This window comes from Ceratosolen solmsi, unplaced genomic scaffold, assembly GCF_000503995.2.
Source record: "Ceratosolen solmsi marchali unplaced genomic scaffold, CerSol_1.0 scaffold6, whole genome shotgun sequence".
In the NCBI taxonomy this organism is placed as follows: domain Eukaryota; kingdom Metazoa; phylum Arthropoda; class Insecta; order Hymenoptera; family Agaonidae; genus Ceratosolen; species Ceratosolen solmsi.
In genome coordinates this window covers 9894274-9915942 of record NW_011948414.1, presented here as the reverse complement: position 1 = coordinate 9915942, position 21669 = coordinate 9894274, and the positions used below count along the sequence as shown (strand labels likewise).

The 21669-nt window shown below is 23.9% G+C and overlaps 1 protein-coding gene across 2 annotated transcripts in view; it reads right to left on the bottom strand.

The window, feature by feature from the left end:
* verm (LDLa and CE4_CDA_like_1 domain-containing protein vermiform) overlaps nucleotides 1-7723 on the bottom strand; it is a 13164-nt gene extending 5441 nt beyond the window's left edge. The window contains exons 1-3 of one of the 2 annotated variants that reach the window (XM_011506917.1): nucleotides 7611-7723; nucleotides 4702-4831; nucleotides 1716-1828 (exon numbers count right to left, since the gene is read on the bottom strand). In XM_011506917.1, coding sequence (XP_011505219.1) covers nucleotides 1716-1828; nucleotides 4702-4831; nucleotides 7611-7662 — 295 coding nt within the window. In that variant the 5' untranslated portion in view covers nucleotides 7663-7723. Of the gene's footprint in view, nucleotides 1-1715; nucleotides 1829-1962; nucleotides 2094-4701; nucleotides 4832-7610 lie in introns of both variants that reach the window. The other variant, XM_011506916.1, reaches the window with a different exon arrangement.
* Nucleotides 7724-21669: the final 13946 nt, after the last annotated feature.

The following is a 21669-nucleotide window of genomic DNA, read 5'->3' as shown; positions in this document are numbered from 1 at the left end:
CGCTTTCTCTCTTTCACTCTTTCACTTTTTCTGATTTTCTCTTTCCACCTTGGTATATTCATTAAATTAAAAAAAAAGTATTTTTATTAAATTTTTTAACGAATATCATCAATATAATAAATATTGTTATTGTATTAATTCTATTCTTTATATGCAAAATTTTTAAATGAAGTATTAATTATTACTTAAAAGTGTTTAAACATATTATTTAAACAGAAGTATTCTATTAACTTTGTATTCTATATAATTATTTGTGAAAAGTTTGTTCCTTTATTTTCTAATTTATTTCCTAATTTAAATAAATTAATAATATATTGTGCTTATATATAGTGAGGCTAATTTAAACACGTAAATTACCAAATAATTAGGTCGTAAGTTACATTTTACTGTCAAAGATGTTTTGTGTAAAACTAAAATTACTATTTTTGTATACTATTTCGTGCACTTTTATCATAACTGTGATGACAGATCGAGATTTGAATGTAAAAATGAAATAAATAGAATAGTCAAGAATTTGGTAAAACTAAAGTCTACTAGTCTACATTTTTTTATTACACAAGATGCAGGAAAGCAGCTGTATAATTAGATTTTGTGCGAATTTGAAGCGTGAAAAGTGAAAGAAGCAGACTGTTACAAAGTATAAAAAAATGTTTGAAGAGAATACGAAATCAGAAATTTCTCAATAAATAAATGAATAATAATCTAATATTAATATGTATATAGAAAATTTAATATATTTATATTATTATGGAAATCATATTTTATCATTAATAAAAAATAATATCAAATATATATATATATATATATGGCTTTTGTTCATAAAATATTTATAATTTAAAAATTATAGAAATAAAATCTATTCGTACAATTTAAATGGCAAAAATGGAAAAAGAAATATATTTTTAGCAATTAAGACTGTAAATTAAACTATGTAATCATATATTTAATAATGAAATAATTTTTGGTATGTGATTACGATTGGTAAGATTAATTGGAAGATCTATAATTTCGTTTTCTTTATAGATGCGAGGGTGAACTAGTGAAGGTTAGTCGTCCATTTGCGTGCTACGGCGCGAGTCTACGTACAAGCGATTTTCAATTCCCTTCGCGATCTTTTACTTCTCACTCTTTTATTTACATTGCTTCTTTTTTTTTTATTCGTGCGTCTATATTAAATTGTAATTTTAAAAAAAAAAAAAAAAAATTCTATCATCGCTTCATTTTAATAACTACAATCTGAATTAAAGTTGTCTACATTTTGAACATTTCAATTAATTAAAATAATATCGATATTTTAATGAAATAAAATATCTCAATTTTGTTTTATGTTTGTTCGAAATATTTATGAAATATTTTTCAAATTTTTGTAGTATTAGAAGTACTTTTGAAACACTATGAAAACAAGACAAAATTATTCATCAATTATTTATTAATTTTTCCTCTTACTACGATTATACATTTAATACAGTAGATTGCCATTCTCTTCATGTTTCTTAATAAATATTCATATAATTATAAACTAATGATAAATTTAATAATTTCTATAAGTGTTTCAAATAATTTCTCAATGTTACACGAAGAAGAAAAAAAGCGACGGAGCGAAATGTATTTATAAAAGAAAGAGGTGCTCAAGATCGTTCACGAGGATAAATCGATAACCGGCTCTGGCTGTTTTCAATTCATTTTTTTTATTCACTTCCCCGTGCGTCACTTACTCTCGAGCTTGTCACAGTTGGTGACCTTGCCCTTCCAGTCGCAGGTCTGTTTGTCCAAATCAAAGGCCAATCCACTCGGGCACGTGATTTGCTTCAGTCCGGACCTTGTGCACCTGGGGGGCAAACATGCAACGGGCAAAATCTTTATAATGAAACGAAATTCATCTGATGCAAATTTGATTGCATTTGTCTCTCAAATTAAAATTATCGCTCGTGTCACTTGTCGCAGCATTTAGTCAGCGCTTACTCTCGAGCTGCTCGCAGTTCTTCACATTGGTCTTCCAGTCGCAGGTTTGGCGCTCGATGTCGAAGGCCAGGCCAGTCGGACACTTGACTGTCGCAAGCCTCGTCACACCAATCTCCGTCGCTTTGTCACACCTAAACGTACATTTTTAATTTTTCTCGTCCATTAGCTTCTTACACTACGTCAATTTGTATTCTCTATGTTTGTTTCTATGGGTTATTTCTTATTTCACGAGCTCACGATGTTTATGACGTTATGTGATTGGATTATTGAAATTATTGAGTTTTGCTATTTACATGTCATTTAAAACGGGATTCAACGCAATGCAGCTTATTAAATATAATTTAATTTTTATCCTTTTAAAATAGTAATTTCAAATATTTATATTATCATTACTCTACATGACACTCATCGTAGTACTTCCTCTGTTACTTATTCTTTGCAATATCCGGTCATAAATTCTGAAGTATTGAACGTATCACTTCAATACAATGTACGTGTTTTTCTTCATCGGCTAATGAACTTCTGGGTTAAGTGATTGTAATATTAAGAAGTTTGATAATCTTATGATTATTTAACAATCTCATGTTATTTGCTTAAAAAAATTCATACCGCTAAAATGTATTTAATTATTTAATATTTTATAGGCATTAGTAATATTTAATTTATGAATTGTATCGAAACATTGTTAAAATTTATTATAATATAATTATATCATCGATACATAAGTGTATTGTACGTAGCCGTAAATAGATATTATTACTTTACAATTGATGCGGATAAATTATAGTTTTGAATTATTTTTGTAATTATATCACGAATTTATTTCATCATAATACTTAACTTATGTAATTACAAATAATATTATTTGATTCTTTTACTTTAAAAGATTTATATCCATCCATTTGCAACTAACTACTATATAATATATAATATAATAATAAAATTATTCGTAATCTTTATTAACGATACATTTGAAATAATATAATGTTATTATATAAAAACTTGGAATTGAAATGTTCAAAGGTAGTTCAAAATTTATTACATAAATGTTAAAATTTCGTTATTAAATCTAATTTAATGTGTAAAAGATCTGTGACTTAAAAAAATGCTTTTCATTATTTAATTATAATGGGAATATTGTTTTAATTAGCTATTTAAAATTAAAATATTTTCAAGTTTATGATTACTGGTTTCTTTAGCTTCTTAAAATGCAAAAGCTATTATTTATTTTCTAACATATACTTTGTGAAATAAAATGAATGAGTCAATCATTCATTATACATAGGTATGTGTTTATATGAGAATTTTTTTATTTGAAAATTTTTTATCAGACTTATCTTAACAATATAAATTAACTTTTTTTTTTTAATAAATGTTTTACATGCGACTCTTATTTATTTAATATTTCCTCTTCAAAAGAAAATAATATTATATACTATATTATGATTATATTCTAATTTTGGATTAGTCAAATAAAGATTCAATTTTTTCAGAATAATTTAATCTAAAGTTTGGAAAAGCTAATCATTTAGAATAATGGATCAACAAGCGTCACTTGATAACTACAACTTTTACTCGAGACTCACGACGCGATTCCTTGCTCGCCTTTTATGAATCGATGTACACACATGTGTGCAAGGCTCCTTTACGGCAACATCAACGCGTCGACGTGATCCTTTCTCTCAGGCAAAGATACCAAAAACCTGTTCGCGGTTTTCAGCCTACGCGGAGAAACGAAAGTATTTCATTTTTCTTTATCGCTCTTATGTTTGATCTCATGTTCTTTCTTCGGATTTTCCTCATTAAAATGACAAGTGTTGTGCAGAAGGTTCGAAATTCTTTGTTTGATTCAATATTGCAGTTTCTTTTATTGGGATAAAGCAAAAAAACCGATACCGCTTATTGATAACAGCGAGTGAAAGCTTCCAACAGTTTTGTATGATATTAGGAGAATGATTTCAATTGGATTGCTTGTATTATTAATTAAATTCTGATGTGTTTGTTTTCTTTAAAATTTTCGTTGATTTGTGAGACCGAGAAAGCAAAAAAATCTTAAAGTATTAATGACTTTACATCATAATGACTTTCAAAACTCATACTTGATGCGTTGTTAATGGATTAAAGTGAAATTCCCTCTTAATGAAGCTAACTTTCTTTTATATATAATATTTATTCTGTTATTTTAAGTATACTGAAGATTGATTGGATTTTCATTTTGAAATTTTTGAAACGCTCGTTCGACTATCGTAGATTAAACTAAACCGAAACTGTCTTGTTATTTTATTGATCTGAAATATTAAGTTTTTAAAAAATTTATTTCAGTTTTTAATTACTGAAGTACCGTTTTCTCTTCTTTTATTTATTTATTTTTTGTTTTAAACAAGAGTCATAATTTAAATATATAAGATAGAATTATGAATTGGTGGTACTTTAAAGTGAAATCCCGATTTAAATAGGTCGACTTTCATTGGTCTGTCGACTGACTTACATTATTAGAAAAGTACTACAATATTAGTTTAAAGTAACGAATAAGATAAATAAATCAGATAGAAAAATTATATTTACATGTAAAATAATTGAAACGAATGATTATAATTAAAAGAAGATTTTACATAAATTAAGAAAGGTAGATAATACATTATTATTAAAAGCGATAATAACTGTAAACTTAGATACTTTTAAGTGTAAATACTTTCTCATACGTGAAAGATTAACATAAACTTGATGCTTAATATTTACCTCACAACATCACGACAATCTCCTTCTGTACTTAGTCGAAAATATTCATCTCCAGGTCTATCCTGGCATAGTTCTTCTGCATTTGCGTCGATTCCATCGCTTCCTTCGTCATCTTGTGCTTTTGCAGTCACTGTAATATATTTGAAACATTAAAGGCTATTTCTTGCTTTGAGTAAATCGTTGTTAATATCATGAAATGATTTATATAAATAATAAAGAATGATTCTTTCATTTTTCATTTTAATAATATGTATTAAAAAGACAGTATAGAATTGAATTTGAAAAACGTATAGAGTTAAAAACAGTTGTTGTTTCTAATAATTTATGTTATAATATCAATTTAGAACTTTATGGATTTTATAGATTGTACAGATAAAACTGCAGTACTATTATTTTTATTATTTTGTCAGGATTTAATATTGTAAAATACTATTTTAACAATTTAGTTTTTATTTAATTATATGGTTTCGAAAATTTGATTAGTAAATTCTTTTAATCAAACAAAATGATTTTAAGTTTTTGATATTTTTAGTTTAAATTGTAATTTTTGTGTATTTCTATATTTGTATAATAATAAATTTTATATTTGGGAATTTTTTTTATCAATTTATTCATAATACTGTTATGAATATAGAAATATTAATATTAAATTCATCGTATTATTTTCTTTAAAAAGCCGAAAAATGTTTCATTTTTACATCACAGTATTATATAATAAAAAAATATAAACAGGACAATGCATTTAGAAATTATGTTTTATCTTTCCAATGAAAATTTTTAAAATGTTGAAATAGGATTATTACGTCATAGAGGCGATTGAAAATAAAGATTTAAGGTAGAATTTAGCGTGATTAATTTAGATAGAAATAATTTATAATGATAGAAGATTTTTCATCAATCAATATCATAATTTTATAATGTTTAGATTGAATATTTTATTATACATTTTTCTATCTAAAAATTTATGTATTTACTTTTTAATAGAATATTAAAATTATAATACGATAGTGATTCATTGTTTGAAAATTACTATATTTATTTATAGGAGTTAATTTCATTTTGCTAGCAAAATAAATATTAAATTTCATTATTTTAATAGTTATTATTAAAAAAAAGAGCAATATATGAAAGTAATATCTTATAAAAATGAATTATTCTTAAAATATTTTAATCAAATGATTATTAATATCTGTCTAACTTAGAAATTTACTCTACACAATTATTCATGTTATAATATCTGCAAAGTCGTCTATAGTAATAATTATATTAGTCGTCTTTTTTGAAATTTGCTATATTTAAGATTGTACGTCGTCTTAAAAAATTGTTTCATACGAGACGGTACGAAGTTAAAATTTTTATTCTCGCTTTCAATATAATATGGGAGCTGAACCGGACTAATACTGGTTTTTCGATGTGGTACCAGTATTTCGTTGGACTGCTAATTTATCAAACACGCTCTCACCAATCTTGAATCACCTTTGGATTCCTTACGTGTGCCACAATTTATGCAGATCGTAGTTGGGAAAAGTTTGGCGAGCTTTTCAGAGAGACAAAAGGAACGGCGTCGAGGTAGGGGTCATCGAACTCTCAGTCAGCACAGTAGAAGTAGAAAGTCGTATCGCAAAATGTCAGGGCGAGAGCTCGGGTAAGCGAAAGCCACGGCGTGCATGTACATATGCAGTTTTCCACTTCGAGTAGGATACCGATCGATGGATGAGCTCCCGTGAGCTTTATTCTTCGTCGAAAGGAACAAGGAATAAAGAAGTTTTCACAATATTGTCTACATGAGTCATTTTTGAATTCGTGCGAAATCCTTGGCGATGAATCCTACGTGAATACATGAATATCAATGAGTATGCGATCGGTAAATGTATTGCTCAAGCGCGTGGCTCATCCTGTTTTCAATCGAGGGAATCGTGGGCAATGAGACGAGGCAATCCCAGAAATCTTAGCGATTAAATTACTTATTTCGTATTAAGCCTCATACACGATTTTCAATACCGGTTTTTCGGATGATATTGAATAATGTTGAATGTCTAAAGGATTTATGATTATCATACTCTTTCATTTTGTATAAGTATCAATAGTTTTGAAATTACATATATATATATATATATATATATATATATATATACATACATACCCACGTGACTATAATTTAATGAATTTTATAATGTAATTCATAATTTAATAAGTTAATTCTAAACGGCAAATGTATAATCATCCTGTATAATCTTAATTTAAAAGTCTAGTAGAGGAAACAACGTTACCCAAGTATAATATTAAATAAAATATTAGATAATGCGATAGAATTGAATGTTTGAAATGAAAAGTGGTAATTTTCGAATGTAGAAAGTACTATTTAGCAAGTAAAATTATTTTTCTTTCAAATGACCTATATCGATTGCATTAAATAAGTAAGCGATAAGTTTAATACTTAATAATTCTAATATTCGTGTATTAAACAAACCATACAATTTAATTTCATTAATCATCATATTCAAGATAATATTAAGCAAGATAAAATAAATCCAAATTACTTATAGAAGAACCAAGAAGTAACTATTACATACGAAACTTTCAATTTTGAATTTTTTTTAAGCGTCTTAAAATGAAAGTAACAGTGACCTACTGTACGAAAACAAAGAATTTGAGTGTGTGGGGGTGGGATGGGATGGGGCGGGGGAGACGAGGTATAATCAAAGAGTAAAAATAATAATTTCTTTAATTTATCATAAATTTTTGATTGCTTTTTCATTGAACAAGCGTATACGATTTTCAACAACATCATCCTTCTCTCTCTCTCTCTCTCTCTCTCTCTCTCTCTCTCTCTCCTTGTCTCTCTTTCTTATAATGCCAACAAAAACAACATTAAGAAGATGAACAATAACATAAAAATGTGTACTTACCGGCAAGTAACAGCAGGCAGATCGTTGTCAGGTAGGCAAACTTAAGCGACATGATCGTCGTCGTTCACCGGTCGAAAAGCGTCTGAAACAAGCCGCGCCCTCTCGATCCCTCTATATGCATACCACCACTCCTTAGCCTTATCTGGTCAAGCACCATACACAAATCCTCGTGCCAGGTGTCACTTTCACCGGTCAGGCTTCTTCCGTCTACTGCTGCCCTCTAGTGATTAGGACAGCTGCATTAAGTCGGAGCTTATTGCTTTCGCTTGCATTGTGCTAGTTGTGTAGGAAGACCGACAGCACCATTCGACACGCAAACATTCTACATTTGGCGGTGTACTTTGGGCAGCAATATTTTGCAATCCATTTCGATATATTGACTTTTTGTATAGTATATTTTTGTAGTTAAAATTAGATTACTTTCATCGGTTTTAGCTTATTAATCTTTATTATTTTCATAAATTAACAGTGACGTATGGATTGCTGTGTTCCCGTTTTCATGAATAGTACATTTTTTTTTTTTTTTTTTTTTTTTTTTTTTTTTTTAATCTCTAGCAGTGAGATCTTTCGTTGTAGGTGATAGATAATTTTTAGCATATTGACTTGTCATGTTTTCTCTGACACCAAATATTCGCATAGAAAATTGGAAATATTTGAACTTTTCCAAACTACAACATATCGATATTCTATATAGATAATTTTAATAAATACAATTAAGTTTTTACAATCTGTTATAAATAAGATTTATTTATTATAATTTTAATCAACTAATATATGAAATTTAGTATTAAAAATAAATTTTCAATAATTTGGCATCTGCTGACAGTAGGGTATTTATATGAAAAAACTTAAAATTCATTATTATTTTTCATTAAAATAATTCTGCTGTTAATTTAAGCTTTCATTAATGTTTCTCATACTGTATTATATATTTATTTTGAATAATATTAATTATATATAAATGTAACGCACTTTGACTATGTTTTATTTTACGTTATTTAACATTAATTTAATATTATAACGAACTATTTTAATTGATATAAATTTGTTATTAAAAATTATATTTAAAAAGAAACTGTAAATATCTGTTACGCATGAATTTTCATCATAAAAGTAATAATATTTTATTTACTTTTGTTTATGTATTCCAATCTAATCTTAAGATTTTATAGAATATTTAATCACTGTGTTAATTTTCAATTTATTTGTTCGATTATTTAATTAATTCTGTTTTCATTATTTTATTTTTATTTAAAATACATTAATATTGTTAAATTTTCGTTCCTATATTAACAAAAAAAAAAAAAAAACATTATCTTGCAAAATAATAAATTAATTAAATAAATAGAATCTTTTTATTTTTGGCACATCTGTTCTTCAATTGTTTTAATTAGTCATATGTGTTTGTAATTGTTTTTTAATTTTATCGAATGAGTTTTCTTTATAACTGCAACATATTAATACTTTATCCTCACTTAATTATAAATTATTTTAAAGATTAGATTTTACTCGAGCATCTATCAATATCATAGCCATAATTAACTGAGTATTATGGCGTTAAAAATGTTATTAACACCGATTTATAAAATCTTTCGTTGTGTTTAATATTTATACAATAAATATACTCACGCCTAATAACACACAGACACTTATGTAATATATTATACATATATACTTGCTAAATAACTTATTATTTGCACATACATTAACGACTACATATACGTATATGTGTATCTACGTATTAGTTTATTGACATACAAATAATTATTCCAATACTTATATAATTTATAATTTTACTTTAATTTAATTTAATAATTTATTATAAACATTAAAATATGTATAAAAAATATTTGTTCAAGAAAATCATTTGATATAGAAGGTTGTTTAATAAAGTTGTTAATAATTAGTAATCTTTTATTATGTAACTATAATTTTGTATATGTTTAGTTTCACCAAATTAGTTTCTAAATGGTTTTTAATTTAAATATATATACTTGTAGAATATATGTAGAATCTATTTCAATATCATTTATATTTTCAGAGGTTCTTTTATCTACGGTAATTTTAGTAAGTAAAATGTTTATAAATAAAACACGTAATTTTTTATTTTTTATAATATAATTAAATTTAAATATTATGTAAACAGTTAAGTGCAATATTATATAAATTGATACTATGAAATGATTAAGATACATTCAGATTATTATTAATATTATTATTTTTCGTAATATTAAATTATTATTATTAGTAAAAAGTCTTCAAAGGAAATTCAATTATTATTTTATTACAGAAAAAATTATTAAGTTTTCATGGATGTAATGAGAAATAATTAATAATTAAAAATAGAAACATTTAGATATATTCTTAAATTATAATTTGTTTGGGTAATTAAATAAATTAAGTAGTATATACATAGATGATAGAAATTTTTGTATTGAGTAATTAGAATGACATCGAAATTTTTAATAATTATATATAATAGATATAATTATTATAATTAGGAAATTCGATCGTATGACTAATTTGAGTTTCTATACAATTTTTATTAATGTATTTTATTTAGTCTGTTGTATGTACTAATTAATCATTTGAATAAAGTAAATATATGAGTAATAAATATAATAACGGTGATGTAAAAGTGTTCAATATAATCAGAAAAGATAATTTTACAGATATTTATTAATGAGTGATAAATTTGTTGATTGATTCAATATTTAAACAAAAAAAAAATATATATATATATAAATATGTGTGTGTGTGTGTATTTGCGTGAACGATCGTACGTGCGTGCATGCTTGAAGCAATCCATCTAGCATAATAATTAAGTTGCTTAATATATTTGAAGTAAATATATTTGTATACAAGTATTTATGTAAAATTTATGTAATTTTGTTTATTTGCAAAGAATGTATGGTGTCGAAATAATTCGGGATTTGTGGCGAGCAATTCATTGTCCATATAGATATTTTTCAATATGTAATATCTATGGCTATATAAATGGCGTTATGAGCAGTTAATAAAGCAGCTGATGAAATAACGAAAGGTGAAAAAAGATTTTTAAAAGAAAAAAATAGGATTTAACGTATGACAAAATTCGGAGTTTGTGTTTAGATTTTATTATTAAATGTAATTATAAAGTGAGTTTGTAATGACTAACGTGAATATTGAATGATAAATGTGATAAATAACCTTTTAACATATTAAAGGATTTTCAAAGAAGTTTGATATGTAGAAAATTATTATAAATTAAATGATAATAATTTAATACATTTATTAATTAAACATATATATTTTTCTATATATTTTTTTTAAATTGATGATATTTAAAAATCTGATCGTTTAACAATGATAATTATTTGTATATTCAAGGTAATTAATTATTGATACGCTATTGAAAAAAAAAGAATACATTAATAATTGTGAGAAATGAATTATACGATGAGTTAATGAACACATATTTTTTTACTCTTAAATTCAATTAGATGTATTATTTCACTTTATTAGAAGCATATTGTCTTTGTTTCTATAAATATAGTATTCATATAATTATAAATAAATATATATATATATATATATATATATATATATAGTATTAAAATTTATAATTATTGTTCTATATTTAGATATATTTTTTAATATATTTCTTTCCTGTACAGTGACAATACGAACAAATTAGTAAGAAAAAATCTCAATAAATTTGCTTGCCAAGTATTATTAATGACAATTGCGTGTAAATTCAATATACTGATCTGATAGGAAGTACATTTGACAAACATTATATTAGCAACAAACGTTACTAATTAAACAATTAAGACTTAAGTGGTAACGACCGAGTACATACGAAATAAGTAGATATTCACAAAATCTAATCAAAATCTCGCCAAATCAGCAACTAAGTAAGAAGATCCTTGTATAATCTCAAGATAGTCTTATGCAAGATTCAATACAGTACGATTGCCTGCAGTTAGCATGGGCATCGTTTTCTCAGGTAAATAGGTAATAAGTCTATAGATTCAGTCTCTGATGCGATATTATACGGAGTTTGTTAGTGTAGATCAGTCTGACAAAAGCTATGCGCGTGTATGTGGATATGTTTTTCTTGGTACTGCTGACTTTGCTGATAGACGATAATGTAATTATTGAAGGAAAATCTTCTGCTTCATGCGCAATAATTGCAGTTATACGTATTTTTCTATCGCTCGTTGAATTAATTGCCACAGAAGTTCGTAGTGTTGATTTTCATTTTAATCAAAAAATAACAAAACTGAGTAAAATCTCTGACAATGTTTATCACTCTTGTCTAGTCTCATAAATTTTTATCGTTTCTTGATTAATTTATCGTCGGATTGGCGCCCCCGTGATTGTTAATTACGTGCTTCGATGATCCTTCAATGCATTTCTATTGGTGCATGCAATCGCTTAACAATTCGACTAAGCTTCACTTTATTTAAGAAAGGCAATTTTGAAACGAGATTTGCGTCGGTGATGCAATTTTTTTTATAATTTATATTTTATATTATATATATTTACCAATATTGAAATACTAAACAAATATTTATGCATTATACCTTTGCATATTAAAATACATGTAATATAATATAATAAACGTACTTTGATGTATAGTGATAAAAATATAGTGATTAAAAATATATATATATATATATATATATATATATATATTTAATTATTTCTATTTGTAAAATTAGAAGACATTTCTCAAAAATACTTTTTTATAAAAAATGTTAAACAATGGGTTTCGTAAATTATTGTACTATTGAAAATCCGTAAAGCATCTATCACAATCATCACTATCATATCACAATCATGTCAATCACAAGTATATGTAATTAAAAGTTTATTAGAATTTTTTAAGATGTCACTGCCAATAAATCGAGACTATATTTTATTTATATTTTCATTATTTTTGATGATTGATTATTGTATGATTATCCACAAGCTTATAATTACATATAATTTTTACATGGTACATCTTAATTGAAAATTTATTATTAGTTATTTTATGAAAGCTTTAGCAGAATTTAATTGAAAAGAATGCTATGAATCACAATGATACCAAGGTTTACTGACCGCTTATGGTAATTTGTGATTTCAAAGTATTGTGAAAGCAATATGAAATGCATTTTATGCGAAAAAAGTTTAATAATAATATTGATCGTACTGTTCGTTGATTATTAACTATCCCTATACTCGTATATACATATTTTATCGACCGTGAAAAAGTTGAATAATAGAGAGTTTTTTTTTTAATGTGTAAAAGCTGTAGATATATATATATATATATATAATTTTTTATTAGAAACACTCATTACGTGCATTAAAAGTACAATTTTTTAATCTATATATTTATGAATCTTTGAATGATTAAAGAATATTTCCTTTAGATAATTATTATAGTTTCACATTAAAAATTTTAACATATATTTATATATAATATAAATTGTATTTGATTGTATTTGTATTTATTTTGATTTTATGAATTAGATTTGCTCAGTATAATATATACTTTACTAAATGTTTAAAATCTTTAATTTACAGCAGGATATATTACTCTTAAGAAACGTATTAAATATCTTATTTATTTTCTTATTTTTATAAATTTTTAATTAAAAAATATTTATATGAATAGTTGATAGAGTTTAGAAAACACATTTTCTAAAAATAATAAGACTTTACAATTACATTCATATTTATGAAATGGTGTTACCCAATGTACAACGTAAATAAATTTGGTATAAATATTTTCTGTATACATCTGTATTATAATATATCTGTATTATGTAGATTTTTTTCGTAATAATATTATAATTATAAGTATATAATTACGCGTATTAATTCGGTTGTGAATAAGTATTTTATATAAATTGTATTTTCCCAAAGTAAATAACATTAGCAATTAACTATTTGCATGATAATATATTCAAATTATAATAAATTGATAATAATTGGTACTACCAATTGAATTTTAAAACAACGGGTCTAGTGTTTCTTATTTTTAATATATTTTTAATATATTAATAAAAAACATTTATCAGTTTTCACTGTTTGACTGTGAAGGTATAATCGTATCTACATTAAAAGTATTAAACCTCAGTGTATTCTACGAGTTGGCAAACCAATGATAATGTAAAATTTCATAGTTAAATGAATAAAAAGTAGAAATTTTAATAATTGTATCGATACTTGAAATCAATATTAAAAAAAAAAATTAAAAATTATTAATTTAATAATACATATTATACATTTATATTAATTAAATATAACAAACTACTAGTTTTGTTTAGGTTATTCGTTAAAAAAACGTATTTATAAACTGGTCAATTTCTTAATTATTTCATTTTAATCAGATACAAATAAACGTATTAATAAATTAATAATTTCATTTTTTTTTAAATATAAATTTCAATATATATATATGGTTATTTATTTGAAGATGAAGATTATTTATTCTAACTTTTTATGATTGCAAAATACTGTTTATTTCTTCTTAAAAATATATTATAAAATATTGTATTTATAATTCAATTTATATAATTTTACAAGCTCATTATTTGTATTTTTTAATGTATTTTATTTTATAATGTTAAATATTCAGTATTCAACAATTTATTTTACTTTCCCTCTTTATCTTTTACAGATTTTTATCTTTCCCCGCCCTTAGATTAATCTCTTGACATGATTTTAAATAGATATTTTATTCTTTTTCAATGGAATCAAGTAAAAGACAACTTACACCTATGCAAACACCTATCAATTCGCACACGCCTACATAAAGGGAAATCTTTACATACGTATTCACGTACATTTTGACTATTTATATTCTGTTAGATGTTTTCAGTTTTCGAAGTTTTAGTAGTGCATTAATAGTTAAAAATAAGTAGCAATTGTTAGCTAGAATTTATAAATACATAAAGCAGAGAAAAATAAAATTACAATTTTTCTGATGAAAATGTCCTTGGTAAGATGTGAACAAAACCCATCATACATATATCAAGATAAACTCCGTGTCTGTACATATTTATACTCGTGGGCTTTGTAAACCAGTTTCTCATGTAGTTACATGCGTTTATAAATACAGCCGCATTTTATATCCTACCGGAAAGTCGAATTCACGTAGAGTCCTGACAAGACTTGATTTTTTAACGGTTGCTCCTGCACATACCTGTATTGTAAAAATAGAACGTTTTTTTACCTTACGCTAAGATTGGCACAAAGCTGTTTCAGGGCTCAAAGTATTTGCTATTAGAATTCAGTTTTTGGAAATTTGAAAGAATGCTTGTCACAATTCGTTGTAAAGGTTTAATAAAAAATATAAGATGCGTAAATTAGTGTCACTAAGGTCAATTATATATTTATAACAAATGTTTTTATAATATTGAAAGCATTGTAATTTATTTTATATATTCGAATTAATGCTAATTCTCGCTACGTCTTTTATTATATTCTGATAAATTTATAGTTAGAAAAAGTATTGATTGGAATAAAAATGTAATTTCTAGGATTTTTACTTACAAATTATCATGTATATTGTACGTTCGAACAATAGAAGAAAAAAAACTTATTTATAAATATATACAGAATTTAATATATATTTACATAGGACTGTACAGTCACGATAATTATGAAGAATATGTACACTAATTTATTGATACTTATATTTTTTTTAAATTAAGAGAACATTTTTTTTTATTAATTTTTTTCTATAAATTTTTTGATTATTTAATCCTGTAAGCCTTTAATATTTATTCTACTGCTATTGTAATATACTGATTAACATTATTGTAATAGTAAAATTTTAATTTACATCTTTCAAATTATACTTCAAAATTTATCTCATTATTTGCATATTCTAAATAATTAATTAAATCAAATAATGCGTTATGGATTATAATGTATCATACAAATTTCGAAGAAAATGATATATTAATCGCTTTTTTATATTTACAAATTTTTAAAAGAAACATTTTTAAAGCAGCAATTTATAATAATTTTTTACAATGAAATATTGATTATTTGTTTCCAAAATATGTACTATTCTAAGAAAATTCAAAAAATCGCAAAGCAGTAATTTAGTCTAAAAATGTAGGAGAGAAAAAATAATATTATTAGTCGATGAAGCATGTTAAGACTTATAGATCTTTTATTTGAAAAAAGTATCGTCTTGAGCTAAACGGAAATGTGTAAGTATTAGTACGCACTGTTTAAACGGCTTGTGACTAAGATAGAGACTAACTAACCTTTGTCCAATTTTCTATTAGTATCCCGACCTACATTTGGATAGCATCACTGATTTGGTTTTTATCTTCTTCTAACGCTTTTATCTTCTCTAATTTTCAGTTAAATGATAATCAAATATGTTAGTGTTCTTTTACTTCATTCCAAATCAAAACTTGTGTCTGTAATATGGACTTTACTCTCGAAATTATTTATATTGTATAAATATTATATATATATATATATATATATATATTATGGCAGAGAATAAAAATTTTTCATTTCAATTATTATCCTTAAATGTATTTTGAAATATATTGTTTGTTGTATGAAAAATTATATTTATCTAGTGTAAACAGTATAAGGAAAAATTTTTTCAATATCATATTCATTCGTTAAATTTGTATTTAATATGTTTATATAATTATTTATAAAAGTAGATGTTTATTGATAAAAGTTAATTATTACCTTTCTATTAGAATATAGAAATTTATAATATAAAAATTATTATTATAAAAATGAAATTATATTATTAAGACATTGAGTGTATATTTATTACTGTTTATTGTTATTATAACAGAATTTATTTATTGTAGTTTAATAATTTATATTGATATTCTATTATATTTTTATTTAACGCGAGATTAAAAAATTTGAATTTTATATTTACAAAAATATTTGTAAAACTATCGATTGAATACACGATGAACAATGCATTTCATATTATAATTTATACTAAGATGTATTTAGATGTATTTAATATCGTAAATATGTAGTTTTATACAAACAAAATCAAACAAAATTAACTGTGCTAACTCAATATTATTTAATATTATCATAGAAAATTTTAGTAACTTCCCTAAAATCCTAAACTATTTTTTAAATTAATAAAGCTAATTATAAATCATTATTTATTTAAAAATTCTTTATAAATGTGAAAATTTAAATAATTGGGTATTATTTTTAATAATTCATACCATTTGCCAATTATATTTCTTACAATATCATATAATACTAATGGTGCTGAATATTACAATATAATATGTTTGCAAAATCTCTGATGGAAATTTCATTCCAATTCTTAGGCTCATTTTGTGTATTAAAACTTACTATATCATCAATTTTATGACAAAGTAACATAAAAAGAACTATGAAATTTATTGTTATTACTATTCTCGTATAAAATCTAAATTAATCTTCATAATTAATGCATATAAATACTAAGATAAAATCTAAATTGAGATATAATCGTTGTGATAAAGGTAACAGTTAAAACAATATCTATAATGATTAAAGTTTTCAGAATAACAAATAAAAATAAAAGTTTCGTAATTAATACATAAGATGTCTTGAATGAATATATCATTTTTTAATTTCTAATTTATTGTAAATATATATTATCCAATAATTAATATTTTATAATAATATAATAAATTTTGTTACTTCATATATATATGAAGTTTTTTCATATATGAATTTTTATATATATATATATAAATATATATTTTATATATATATTTTATATATTTTTATATAATATGAATATTTTTTATTTTTTCTACATCTATCAATTTCCCGGTTCTTTAGTTAATATATAATATTTATTTAAAGATTATCTACAAATTGAAATCAACGAAAAGGTTTTTTCGTTTATAAATTTTTTAGTTCTCTTTGAGTTTATTTTGAATGCAAAGGTGGTTCAGTGACTTTTCAAATGATGTGCTATTTAATTTTAAAATAAGCGTGGTTGCTGTCATCAATACCTTTATTATTTCTTATTATATACGATTACTCATAAGTAGTTTATTTATTATTTTATAAATATAATCATTATTTATACAATGCTAATATACTTGAATTTAAAATATTTTATTTTGATATTTTGTAATTACGATTTTAATACGAAATACTTAAATATTAAATACTTTATGTCTATGTTTATATCTATTCTTTAGAATATTTTATGAAAAATTATACGTTGAAACATACGTATGTTAAGAAATTTTATTAGTTCCTAAACTTTTGTTAGTAACTATCTAAATTTGTTCATTTTTTTTTTAACATGTTTACATGGTTTTTGTTCTTATTAATTGATTTATTTACAAAATAACAAAAAATGAATCATTTCTAATTAACCATAAAAATATTTCATATTATAATAGAGTTTATTACATGAGAATACACTTTCTTTTTTTTTTAATAATATTTGAAATGTGAAATTTATTAAATAGTAAGGTAGTAGCGTAGAGAGTATATTTTAGTATATAATTTTACACGTATAATATTAGTCAATTTATTGTATGCTTTTATTTATGTATTTTCAATATTTAACAATTTGATAATTTTGGAAAGTAGCATTAAAAAAATACATCTATATAACTTAATAACCTCTGTTGATGGTGATTATGCATATGTATGATAAGCTTTCCCTGGTCATTTGAAAATCAATGTAAGTTTAACCATGGCTTTTTCTTGTTTTGAAAACATTTTGAAGAGCATAAAATTCTTTTTATGAAGGAGTTAGTTAATAGAAAGCATGTGTATTAAAATTAACTGATGAAAAATAATATTGAATGTAAAAAAAAGTATATAATTTATTTATACCAAATTTGTATATATATATATATATATATATATGAGGTTATTGGGGTTATATAAGAAATAGTCAAGGGAAAAATTATTTTAGTTTCCGCTACTACATAACATAGAGCGATGAACATTTTATTATTTAGTAATATTTCAATTTAGATTGGTCTACAATTTCAATACTTAGAATTTTCTACAATTTTTTCCATTGATATTTTATTGATCAGGTTTTTCACGAATTATAAAATTATACAATATTATATTATTAATTATTAATTAAATTATACTAATGTTTCCGTTTTTGTTATTAGTATTCTCATACTCTTTATCCTAGTTAACGTATAGAAATCTTCTTTGCTAGATTCGAAAAATTTCAATCTCATTTCAATCTTGCTACTTCACTTGAGAAGTTTAAAATAAAACTTCAGAAGAAAAATTAACAGTAGATAACTATTTATGTTGTGTTTTTTTATGTATTTAGCTGTAGTAAACGTTACCCTCAATTTCCTTTCCTTTTTATTATTTCTTAGTTGGAAATAATGTTATTATAATCGATCATACGATTGTTTGATATTAAAATAAAATTATTTAATTTTTTAATTTTGTTCATTCTATATTAATTTTGTCACATAATATTACTCTTATTTTACAAAGTAGCTTAGTAATTCAATTCATATTTTTGAAAAATAACAATAAAAAATTATCTATCAAATGGATAAAATATTTTCAATCACTATTTACCATATTCGTGGCTTGTGTATACTTAGTTTTAAAATTAAAATTATTATTGGTTTAAAAATTAAAATATTACTAAAATGAGAAATTTTTTTTCTTATAAAAAAGAAAACTTGATTAATTTATAAGATACAGTAAATAAATTGATTTATAAAATATTCATTAATTACTATCTTATATTGTAAATTATCAATTTATACATAATGTTCTCACTCGATGTTAATGCATACTCAGACAGTATTCTTACTACATGATTTTTTATGTAAATTACGTTTTACGTTTTAAAATTAAATCTTTAGATAATCGAAAAATTATATGGACGTTCGGTAATTCAAATTATCAATTCAGAATTATGATTTTCTTATTGCACTATATATATATGTATGTGTGTGTGCGTGCGTGTGTGCGTGTGTGTGCGTGTGTGTGCGTGTGCATGTGCGTGTGTTTGTGTATGCGTGAGTGCTTGAATTTTTGACAATGTAAAATAAAGACATTAAAAAAGAAATTAAAATAAATTTATAGAATTATTATTAAAATTCATTTTTATTAATGTTTTAATGTTATTTACTGACTAAAGATTTTATTAAACTATTAAATATAAATATAACATTTGTATGAATCAACCTAATGTACTAAATATAAAAGTTTATGTGAATAAATTGTTTTGTTCATAATGAATTAAATGCATATGAAATCTAAGAATCAGAAGCATCATGATCTGCAAGAATCTATCATCTGCAAGAATAATAATAGAAATAGTTATTATATAATAATGAATAAATTATAGGATCTTGAATTTATGTAAGCTATATTAAGCAATATGTAGTTTAGATTTCCAGAATATTGAATGTAAATTCAAAGGATTCTCATTCATGTAGATAAATGATAAAATAGAAAAATATAGAAAATTCAGCTCATGTTATAGAATACTATAAAATTATAAAAAATATGTAAAGTTAAAGCAAGAAAACTATACGTAAAATTATGAATCGAAGACTTATTCTTTTGACGTATTTTAATTTTTTGAAAGTACGTATTATAAGAGTTTTTATTTCTTGGTGCAACGTGCATCATATGTATTGTAAAGTCGAGAGATCTGGACGATGAGTGAGGTATAAATTATTTATGCAACCTTGTCTGACAAATGCTGCACAAAACCACGGTATACGGCGTATGAGCCCCTCAAAGAATTTTGTAAAAGACATTTGTGGTTCTTGTCCTAACCATTTTCTAACTATTGTACATGCAGATTTCAGTGAACACCTTTCTCGTATTTATTATTTCGAATATTTATTATTGAGTAGACCTTTCCTTCCTATGGTACGGGAACAAAGTTTCTTCAATGAAATGATTAGTAGCGCTAAAATGCTTGAAACTATGAACACACACGCACGCACGCACACGCACGCACGCACACATACGCACACTTATATTAAAAATGTTTTTCTTTTTTTTTTCTCATAAAATATAGTATACATTTGTGGTGATAACTTATGTATTTCAATTAGAGTAATGGAATAATAAATAACTATCTAAGGAAATGTAAAATTATTGTTATTTTAAAATATATTGATAAATTTCATAATTTATAATTCAACTATTTTCTGTTCATATTTATCTATTTAATTTTAACTTGTAGTATTTTTCAATTTACGAATAAACGTTTAAAACAAGCTTTATACTTTTTATTACGTAAAAGTATATATTTCTCGTAATAACATTGCATTCTATATAAGTTTATTCATAAATTTTAATTAATAATATAATACTGAATATTACGATATTTAATTTAATAATTATAATGTAATGATTATAATACTTAAATTTGTAAATAAAGATATTTATAATATATGTATTATACGTACAAAATTTATTTAATTTAAACGTTTAAAATTTATTTTTAATCATAATCCACAACGTTTTTGTTAATATGACAAATAAGTAAAAATATTGTTGTTATTTAAGATCAAAACTAAATTCTGTAAGTATAGATAATTTATATCGTATTTTGATTTAGCTACACTAAGAATATTAGTAACAATAAAAAAAAAATATAAAATTAACAATAACGTGAAGTATAGAGGCAGGGATTATTATTAAGTAATATTTATTTAATACTATGGACTTTCTATAATGAAATAATTAAGCCGAAGACCTGTAGAAAAATACGTATATGAGATTTCATTTTTCTCATTCTCACGATTTGTCGAGCATTCATATATACCTCACACACACACACACACACACACACACACACACACACACACACACACACACACACATATATATATATATATTGTATATAGAAAGAAAGCGATTCATACTAATATAAGATCTTAAAAATAAGTATTTAAACTTTAAGTAAGTTACTAGTTTCGTACAACGTACATTTGTAATTTTACGTAATAATAAAGGCTAATGAAACGTTATTCACAAAACATTTATGAAATGTAGTATCATTTATCATTGTTCTATAATAATTTGTTTTCATAATGTATCGATCTCT